Below are 9,940 nucleotides of genomic sequence, written 5' to 3'. Positions count from 1 at the left end.
ACCCAGGGCTTCTCATGTCCTGCTCATTCCCATAGATACATCTAGTTACACAGTTTCAACATGCCAGGTTCAGATACCACCACCAGAGAGTGTATAGAGAAGGATAGTATTGGTTATTTGGGTGCGCGCTGCTGTCCCTGTTTCTCTGACTCCTTGGATTTCCGAAGCTATTAGATGTATCGGTCAAACTGCCCACACACCTCTCCTTGTAGGAACTTACTTTGGCTCCCCTCCGGAGTCTTTCTCTACAATCAGACATCACAGGGGGCTAGCAAGCCAAAACAACATGACATTTATCAATAAGGATGACGCCGAGAATCAAGAGAATACTATCAATGCCGGCAACTCCGAGACTGAGATCGGTGCTGAAGCACAAGAGGCTACCACGCTAGAACGTGAATTAGACATTCGCATCGCACTTAAGCTTTATCCCAAAGCAGCTGCATGGTCCTTCTTCTTTTCTCTCGGCGTTATCATGACCGGCTATGGCCCCCAGATCATAGGGAATTTATACGGTGTTCCCAGGTTCCAGCAGGATTTTGGCTACCTTTTCAACGGGAAGTGGATCATCTCTGCTGCATGGCAGTCAGGCCTTAGGTAAAACATATATTTTGCTCCCATGTCCATGCCTTTGTGTTTTTGGGAAAACAAGTTCTTATTAGATACTTTATTTCCCCAAAAAATAATAGCATGGGAAGCCCTATAGGCCAAGTTGTTGGCGCTCTAGCAGCTACATATCCGATGGAAATTTTTGGCAGGAAGAAAACCTTTTCGGTATGTTCTGCGTGGACCCAACCTAAGTTGTGTGTATGCGAGTGTATGCTGAATCGCTTCTGCTCTACTTTCAGATATGCGTCGTCCTAACTGCCGGTTGTGTCTTCATCCAATTCTTCGCACGATCGCTAAAGGTACTGGTCGTTGGCGAACTCCTTGGTGGCCTCATACTAGGCACGTATGCAGTCATTGCTCCCGCCTACGCTTCGGAAGTGTGTCCCGTTGTTCTGCGTGGTATTTTGACTGCTTATGTGAATCTTTGTTTTGTTATCGGTCAGTTCATCGCCAACGGAGTCTCCGCTGCAACTCACGGGCTAGATAACCACTGGGCTTACAGTGCTCCCTTTGCGACCCAGTGGTTCTGGCCTACCGTGATCCTTGCCGGGATTTCCTTTGCCCCCGAGAGTCCATGGTGGCTCGTCAGGAGGGGGAGATTGCAAGATGCCGAAAATTCGCTTCGGAGGCTCGCAGCATCTAGCGTTGACGTCAAGCCGACACTGGTAAGCCAGAAATCACAAAGTTCATGGGTATGCCAGCATGCTGAATGGTGAGTTTGTTTAGTCAATGATAATTGAAACCGATCGTCTTGAACAGCAGATGGAAGCAGGGACTACCTTCCGTGATTGTTTCAAGAAATCCAACCTTCGTCGCACCCATATTGCTATCGGAGTGTATAGCATTCAGATTCTTAGCGGGGTTTATCTCATTGGGTTTTCCAACTACTTTTTCACTCGTTAGTGATGCCTGCTGCCCCTGGAAATTGATTTTAACTAAATTTTGTTTAGTGATTGGTCTTTCTACTGACGATGCATATAATATGGGTGTAAGTTGTATCTATTTCACCAATGCACGGCAAATGAGCTTAAATGTCTTCATAGATCAGCTTACTAGGGGTGGGATTTCTGGGATGCATTTTATCCTGGATTCTCCTTGCATACTTCGGCCGCCGAGCGATCTATAGTAGCGGGCTTCTTGGACTCGCGACAATTCTCTTTATCATTGGCATTCTGGATTGCGTGCCCAACTATATGCAACGTCCTTCGATAGCCTGGGTTCAGACTTCCATGATGCTGGTGTGGAATTTGATTTACAACCTCTCCGTCGGACCAGTGTGTTTCGTTATTCTATGTGAATGTTCGGCGACCAAGCTTCGTGGCAAGACTATTGCTATTTCAACAGCTATACAAGCTATTCTGGGCATAGTCATCACTGTCATGATTCCTTACATGATTAATCCAGATGCCGGGAATATGAGAGGGAAAATAGGATTCATTTTTGGCGTAAGTAATTAGGCACCTCACCAACTCTTGCTTGAAAATTTTTCTGTTGACTCAGACCATAGGGTCTTGCTTCCATGAGTTTTGTATGGACTTATTTTTACGTTCCTGAAACTAAAGGACGAACTTACGAGGAGCTCGATATCATGTTTGAAAGAAAAGTGCCTACTAGAGAGTTTACAGACTACAGTATTCTATAGAAACAAGAGGAACATATCAATAGAGGAAAGGAGGCAATTTTTCTTTGGATTGTTATTTCCGCCAGGAGTCAGTCTTCCGCTCCCCTGCGCTCGACCCAGACGACTGAACTACGAATCCATCTGTATTCTGCAGCAATAAAAATTCGCTATAGTTTCCTATGATCGACCGTACGTAGCGTTATGATTGCTGAAGTTGGACTGACGCACGCGTACGACATATTCCGTGCTATTTTATCCAATGGCGAGTCTCTGTATCACCATATGCGGGCAGGTTTGTGTGACATGGGAACGAATGTTTCGTTATTATTGGGATTTCTCCCCTTTGGCAACAATGAGAGTACTTAGTTGCGCCTTCCTTGAAGCATTTGATGGCACCGCGCAATTAACTGGGCTCATGCACGCGTATAACGAGAGATATGATGGCACCCGCAGTGTGTCAAAAAGCCGATTCTATCCCTGAAGAGTTCATCACGGCAACTGTGCTCGTTCGCCACCTTTGGAGGAATGAGATGTTTGGGGGGGGCTTTCCCTTCAATCGGCTATCACCATCACCTACGAAATAGCGCGTATACCCTTCGGTAAGAATATGTGAAAGCAATATCATGTCCATATATTTCGGGAGAGACATTTCTTTTAATGCATGGTTTATTTCGCAGGCTACGATCAAAGTGTTTTTAGCGGCGTTGTTGGCAACCAACACTTCCTGGATGCAACACACCATCCTAGCGATAGTCGAATGGGAGTTCTCGTCGGCGTATGCAACCTGGGCCGTTTTGCCGGGTGTATCCTGAACGTCCTTGTTGAGGAATACTTTGAATGACAGTGGGCTATGTAGATGGCTTTGGCGTGGGTATTGGTATGGTTCGCCTTTTAAGAGGTAAGTGTGTTTATGATAGGAATTAAGCGTTCGGCTGAGCATCAATCTTTGTTTTGCTCCTTTGCGGTGTCTATCTCGCTTCGTCCATGAATACCAGCTCCTCGTGAACATGTGAGGCTTACACTATAAAAGGATCTAAATGGTGTCCCTCATTGGATCATTTGTCATCTGTTTTCTTGTCAATCAAGTTCGCCCAAAGATTTGGGGGTCATGGTCATCCGGCACTTCCGCTGTCCATGCTGACGTTGATATCGCTGAGTTCCAAAGAGACAGCTGCAGAGCCAAGTGTTGTGAATCCTCTACCTACAGTTCTTGCTCTTCGCGACATCTCTGACTCAGATAATATACTTATATTCGAAGCCCCACTAAATTGCGACCTATGTGTCCCTGTTCCTGCGATCTTACCCCTCCACGCTAGAGGGAATTGGCATCTCATTTAACTGGCTTTGGTTTGTGCTTTCTCACACTTTCCTGGGATTTTGTGGGATTTTACTAACATTGGAGAAACAGAATTTTGATATGGTCACCATCATGCCAGTTATCAACAGGCCACATTGGAAAACATAGTTAATAATTATGTGTACCAATTCGAATCCAATCCTCTCGTTTACTTCTGCTAGCCAGAAATAGCAAAGTTTACGAAAAAGGAAGTAGACAATCTATATATAAATGCAGGTGTCTCCATGGGAGACGTTGTCCAACGAATCCAAAAGGAAAGTCGTGCGGAACGTGTTGAGCAAAGGCAGCCATGGAATCTTGGCTCGATTCTTTAAATAATCTTCTGAAAACGAAGAGGGAACGTTCGATTCAGGCTCCCAGCATGATATAGAGAATTTAGCTATGTAGAGTCGAAATCTTCCTTGCTTTATGTGCAATCCGCCATTTGTGGTCCAATCCTACCTCGGGAACAATAAAGACCTTGTGTATGGATGCTTTTATTGAATCGCAACAAATAAGGAAAGAAGGGGGGAAAAGTGAGTTCCATGGAATACCTAGGAGTCGAGCAAGACGTATTTCACATATGTGCATGTACCGTACATGTACTATACATGGGCATAGCTAACTCACTTTGCAGAGCTGCACAATCTCCTTAAAACATATTGTCTATTTGACGGGATCGTAGAAAGGCATGGCCATTATTTCCTCGAGCGACCAGTACTTCCGCAATTTGTCAGGCCGAAGTTCATCTACCTCGTTATCCATGTGCACCCACAATATCTCCCTAAACCCATCCATAACCGCCTTCAGGTCTTCCAAGGCGAACTCCTTCTTGCCTTCCTTGCACGCGGAAAGATACTCGAGTAGATTCGTCAGGCCCGTGTGGATATGTGTGTGCTGAACGAGCAGTTCGACTTTCTTATGTTCATCTTTGAATGCTGGCATGCGCTGGCCCAAAATTGGAAAGACCCATGCCTCCTCCAAGGAGTGGTGGATCTCCAGGTTATTGCAGAATTCCGTTCCGAGTTGGATGAACTGCTCCAAAGACATGTCCTTGGGCAGCTCGTTGGCAACGCAAGCATCGTATAATTTCGTCCATGAAACTCGAAACTCGTTATGCTGCATAAGATGTCAGCATCGTTGTATAGTGAAAGGATAAGTGGAATTTGGAATATCTTCCTCTTTGATCTACTGACATGGAAGTCCATTTTCTCTGCAAAGAAGTTGAAAACTTCGAAGTCTTCGGCGGATAATTCGGGCAGGGGGTCAGCAGAAGCTGCCGGTTGAGCAACGGGAGTATTTTGAACTTCGCTCATTATTACGATGTTGTTTCGTCTGCGATATTCAATTTGGCACTCGCTTGTTGGAATCTCCCGAAGCAATCCTCTCTATGCATAAAAGGAATATTTGGATATCTGATTGAACTATTCACGCTTTATGGCTCGCTCAAAAATGGGCCCCCGCCCGCCTTATATACTCCGTTATTAGCGTATCCCATCAGCCACAGCAATCGATATGTTTCATTAAATAATAATGGCAACCCTTTGTCCAACCCGAAGTCTTCGTGATGGCTCTTTGGCCCAATCTGTCGTCTTTGCTTTCTTCTCAGGGAAGTTGCGGGCCACCCCGCCTGAAGAGCATAATCCCGGCATGACCCAAGCCATAGCTTGTCGATGTTGTATCATTGGTATCGCATTGCAACCTGGTCGATCGAACTAACGCCAGTGCTGCTTCACTAGTGGGCCAACCAGAGACAGAGTATTATCATTAGCAGAAGAAACGCTGGATGGTTAGATCCAACGTCGAACAAGCTTGGACGAGATTCTTAGCTCAATGTTCGCTGTGCGGAGCACTGTGTACCATCTCTATCACCCCACCACAGGACTGCCAAAAGCCATATGTTTTTCGTCTCTCCTACTTTTCATGATTGCACATGTAAAGTTCTTCGACTCCCCTCCACTTTCTTGCTCTGGAAATAGAGGTAGCACGTTACCCCTGGAATCCTTCTGTGTTGGTCATAGGTAGAGATCCAACGATATACGTGAAGGTAGCAAATCCGAAAAGCTATCTCCGAGCTGAAAAAACGGTCCTTGGCAGACTGAAAGTCTCCGGCTCCAGTCTCCGCGCCATCTGCATACAATGAGAAAACGTTGTATCAGCCTATTGAATTGAGATATATATAATGTATATAACGATATGAGACGTACACTACAAAAACGACACCGAGTAAAAACATTTGCCGTTGGAAACATTGCCCTGGTGAGGCTAGGATGTCTCCGGTTCCAAACTCCCATCCTCGCTACTTGAAACGATGATATATATATCTAGATTCTGGTGTCGGCTCGCGGCATCCCGGGATCGGTGAATCTCGTCAGTTTTGCTATTTCAAGATTAGTCGCATTACATTTTGTATGTAATTGATAACCTCCCTTTGGTTGATAATAATAGCCCACGACTCACCTCTCCTCTTCATCACATCGTCCACCTCGACTGCTGATTACTTACAAGAAAAAAAAGAAAAAAGTATCCCTCTTCAGTTTTACCAAATTACCCTGTCTCCTTTATTGCTTTGAGCACCGGTATGTAGGACAAAGAAGTAGAGCACACAGAGGGAATTGCTTTGTTCATAAAAATATCCATGTGGTGATGGAGCTTGTCCTGGCTGAAAGGAAGAGATCAAATCAAGTAGAGATACACACGCTAATTTATCCAAACCACTTCCTGATGTTCCTCCTGGTGCTGATTATGAGCTTGTGGAATTCCGAAACGCCGCATGTTGGAAGTTGCCTCGGCACAGGATTTACTCCTTTGTTAAACTATGCCACAACCCCTTCCAAGGCGTGGGGCTTCTTGCCAGGGAGGAATGGCGATTGCCACTCGCGGATTAATATAATAGTTGCTGTTGTAGCTCCCAGCATGGTTTACACCCCACTTCATTTTCACTTTTGAATTCGAAAGGATGCAGGTACATGCACATATAGTTATGAAAAATGTAATTTCTATTCCATGTCACAGGGGTATTATAAGCAGTATATACAAAAGAGAAAAAAAGGAAAAGAGCGTAACAAACTAAAAGAAAGAGAGGAAAGATAGGAAAAGAAAAGAAACTTTGGAAAATGAGAAGATCTGTCCTGCTCTTGTTGAGCGGCAGTTTGTGGGTATCAGATTCCGGGTTGAAATCCGGGAGTGGTAAAGGAGAGAAAGAAGGAATTGAAGATAAAACGAGAAATTATTGTACTGTACAATGCAACGAAATAACCAAAAGACCGACAAGCAAGCGGAAGTAGGAGTCCCATAAAACCAACCAGATAGATGCCTCCTCCAACATGATATTTCATAAGGATAGATCAAACCACAAAATTTATGGTTCTTCATCTATAGAGGGCTACTTGAGCTTCGCCTTAATGTCATTAGCCTGTCCGGTAGAGTTTGGCTGATTCTGGGTGTGCGGAAGCTGAGCCATCCACGTCGGGGGAGAGATCCCAGTTTGCTCATGGATAGTGGAGAAAAGCGGTGGAAGGCTTTGCATGAGGTTCCGGATTGGGGCAGTGGTATCCTGTGACGCATCGCCAGATGAACCTGAATTCGCGCTATCTTTAGTTGCTGAACTAACAGGAAAATACATTTTGCGTGAGGGAGTGGATAAACTAACCGGTGTTCCAGACCGTAATCTTGGGTTCAAGGCCTTTGATAGCTTCTCCATTTGCTCTGGCGAGTGCCTCGTACGTTTTATTCTGAATCATAAGGTATTGTAGGAAGCCCTGCGGTCCGCCAAATACATCTGCCATCGCAGCGTAAGCCTTGGCCGTCTCGGCGATACCTTGAGCTTCTTTTTTCTTCGCGATGTAGGCAGCTTCCGCCTCTTTCGTTTTGGCCAAAAATGCCGCCTCTGCATCCTTGGAGACGCGATAGTCTAGAGGCATTCCACGGGTTAGTGGGGCGTTTTAGATGATTCCAAAGTCAGATGAAGTGAGCGGAGAGCGGTCAAATACTCACAGTGTGCATCAGCGTCCATCTTTTGTTTATACATCACAGCGTCAGCGGTTTTCATTTTGGTGTAGAGGTCTGCATCAGCGTTCTGTTCAGCAGCCTCCCTTGCGATCTTGCTCTTGGTCACATCGATTGCCCGGAGGCGTTCCAATTCCGTTTCTGCTCGTTTGGTCTCGACCTGTTTCTGCAACTCGGCATCTTTCATCTCTGCTTGGCGCTGGGCGGATATCTTCCCAAGTCGAATGCCCATATCGAGCTCTGTTTGGCGATTTGTAAGCTGAGCATCTGCCTGCGCTTTCTCGCTTCGGCGCTTGGTTTCTAGAACGGCTGTTTCTGCATCGATTTTGGATATCTCTTGCTTTGTTTTGCCTCGCTTTTCGGCCTCTCCAATTTCACCTCTCATTCGAGCCTCTGCGACGTCAATTTTGGCTTGATTCAGCGCACCTTCATGCGCTTTTCGACTGAGCTAAATTGCCGAATGGTCAGCACATATCTCCGCGCATCCTAAGCAGAATAAGGAACTTACCAATGTGAAATATTCGCTTCCTGGAGTATCTTGAAGCTCTTTAACGTTGGCGTTGTAGCTATGATTTCGGAGTAAGCATCACAGACAATGCTGTATTGAAGCACACCAGTACTTACATCCTCAGACCAAATTGATCCAGCTCATTTTGGACATTCTCGATGACATGCTGCTTGAAGACGTGTCGTTCCTTGAAGATTTCTTCCATTGTCATGCCAGACACAATCACGCGAGTCTCGCCCTCGATGATGCCCTTCACGATATCTTGAACATGATTCCCTGTGGTTGCCGATTTGGCAGCTTTTACCCCATCAGCCTCTCCGGAAAGGAGGAGAGCATACTTCTTGAGGGAATCGATATTGTTATCAGGACCGATTGTGAAGACGGCTGGGAGAGAAAACTGAAGCTTTTCGATGGTCATGGCCTGGAGATTCATTGAGAAATCGAACGGCGAAATTGAAATTCGGGTGCACTGTGGTTGACCTCTGTTAGACTCTCAACTTTCATTTGGAAAGCACCCTGCCCTGAAGACTTTTCTATGAAGGCAGAGTGATCGATGCGCTCTAGCAACCTACTTTTTGCCATGGCATCACAAACGCCGTTTTCTTTATAAGCACGTCATTGATGCCACCTCCCGTGAGAACGAGGTACTCGTTCGGCTCTGAAACGTTGTACCTGAGGGAAAAGTTGGAGTTAATAGCCATGAATGATGAATAGAAATAGCAATGAAAACAAGAACGAGAATACAAGCATACCACATCGTCAATCTTGAGCTATGTGTTTTTTTCCCCTTGATGGGTATTGCAGTATCAAATAGTTAGTATGTGGTTCTCAATGAGAGAAGAGAGTGAGTGAAAGCGGTTTGAAGCGAATTGCAGCTTTGAAAACGGGGACGAGGCCGACATATATATATGTATATAACACAAATACGAGATGAAATTCACCACGCAAGGCCACCACTCACCATGACGAAATGGCAGGAACGGCCAGCCGAGAAGCATCCGGATTGGGAGCAGCCACAAGGAGCTCCGCGGCAGCCTTGTCGCCAGGCTTTGGCCAATCAGGTAAGTCCCGCAGTCGCATGCACGGCATTGCTAGCACCGTGTTAGCGATCTCTGTTGGCGCCATTGACACCAAGGCCAAGCAAGGTTCTACCCTGACAAACATCGAAAATGGGCCGAGTGCGGTCTCTCGGAGAAAGGCTTTCAAGCCGCATAATCCTAGCCCCAAGAAGCGACTTCGTGTGTCTCTTTCACCCCCATCGAGGCTCTATGTGCGGTACCTATGATATCAACATGATGCCGCTGGTTGATCCAAGGAGGCCTGTTTTAGGCTTACGCTAATTTAGCCTTTTAGCGTCCAGGAACGAGGGATGCCAGAGCCGAATCTCTTTCTACGATCACCAGTTTCCAGGAACTGACATCGAAGGGATCTTGACGGGATAGATTTGGGGGCCAGGGTAAATGCAGCCAATGGACCATGCCATTTTGTTCGACGGTTGCTTCTCAAATGCTAGCGCCATTAACCCCGGCACGCAGAGGGGAGAGGCCCAAACGGCCACATCCCGTGTTTTCCGAAGCTGTGCATGGCGTTTTGCCAACTCTGCCGCGGATCTTTGGGCATATTGGGCATGCAAAGGGACGCGATGGGCCGTTTTGCAGTCCGAACTGGCCGGGGATGGACGGAGGTTGTTGCCAAGCCTGGGCCCAGTGAGGCGGAGCCGCCAAGCTTGGCAGGAGGAGAGTCCCGTGACGTAGGGCGGAGGCTGATATGGCGGAGTCTAAACCCGAAGGCGACTAGGGCGGCTCCGGGGCTGACTCGACTCCGCCTCCCGTGATCGAAAGGATATTTGCTCCTGGGA

The 9,940-nt window shown here is 46.5% G+C and overlaps 5 protein-coding genes across 5 annotated transcripts; 3 read left to right on the top strand and 2 right to left on the bottom strand.

The window, feature by feature from the left end:
• Positions 1-286: 286 nt before the first annotated feature.
• HCBG_04614 (maltose permease) lies at positions 287-2,251 on the top strand (the record flags this gene model as incomplete). Its single annotated transcript, XM_045431663.1, has 7 exons — positions 287-597; positions 690-774; positions 849-1,274; positions 1,336-1,507; positions 1,560-1,597; positions 1,653-2,054; positions 2,117-2,251. The coding sequence occupies 7 exons, from the start codon at positions 287-289 to the stop codon at positions 2,249-2,251; spliced, it is 1,569 nt and encodes a 522-aa protein (XP_045288216.1).
• Positions 2,252-2,582: 331 nt separating this feature from the next.
• On the top strand, positions 2,583-3,071 carry HCBG_04613 (uncharacterized protein; the record flags this gene model as incomplete). The annotated part of the gene is made up of 2 exons (XM_045431662.1): positions 2,583-2,682; positions 2,908-3,071. 2 exons carry the CDS (start codon positions 2,583-2,585, stop codon positions 3,069-3,071), a joined length of 264 nt encoding a protein of 87 aa, XP_045288215.1.
• Positions 3,072-4,232: 1,161 nt separating this feature from the next.
• Positions 4,233-4,882, bottom strand: HCBG_04612 (uncharacterized protein; the record flags this gene model as incomplete). The annotated part of the gene is made up of 2 exons (XM_045431661.1): positions 4,233-4,685; positions 4,763-4,882. 2 exons carry the CDS (start codon positions 4,880-4,882, stop codon positions 4,233-4,235), a joined length of 573 nt encoding a protein of 190 aa, XP_045288214.1.
• A 2,069-nt stretch (positions 4,883-6,951) lies between these two features.
• Positions 6,952-8,783, bottom strand: HCBG_04611 (flotillin domain-containing protein; the record flags this gene model as incomplete). The annotated part of the gene is made up of 6 exons (XM_045431660.1): positions 6,952-7,145; positions 7,219-7,479; positions 7,563-8,022; positions 8,083-8,140; positions 8,199-8,551; positions 8,655-8,783. 6 exons carry the CDS (start codon positions 8,781-8,783, stop codon positions 6,952-6,954), a joined length of 1,455 nt encoding a protein of 484 aa, XP_045288213.1.
• Positions 8,784-9,052: 269 nt separating this feature from the next.
• On the top strand, positions 9,053-9,916 carry HCBG_04610 (uncharacterized protein; the record flags this gene model as incomplete). Its single annotated transcript, XM_045431659.1, has 2 exons — positions 9,053-9,320; positions 9,618-9,916. 2 exons carry the CDS (start codon positions 9,053-9,055, stop codon positions 9,914-9,916), a joined length of 567 nt encoding a protein of 188 aa, XP_045288212.1.
• Between the last annotated feature and the right edge of the window lie 24 nt (positions 9,917-9,940).

This window comes from Histoplasma capsulatum (assembly GCF_000150115.1).
Source record: "Histoplasma capsulatum G186AR genomic scaffold supercont2.5, whole genome shotgun sequence".
Taxonomy (NCBI): domain Eukaryota; kingdom Fungi; phylum Ascomycota; class Eurotiomycetes; order Onygenales; family Ajellomycetaceae; genus Histoplasma; species Histoplasma capsulatum.
Note: the sequence above shows the minus strand (reverse complement) of the source record. Positions and strands in the feature narration are given on the sequence as shown.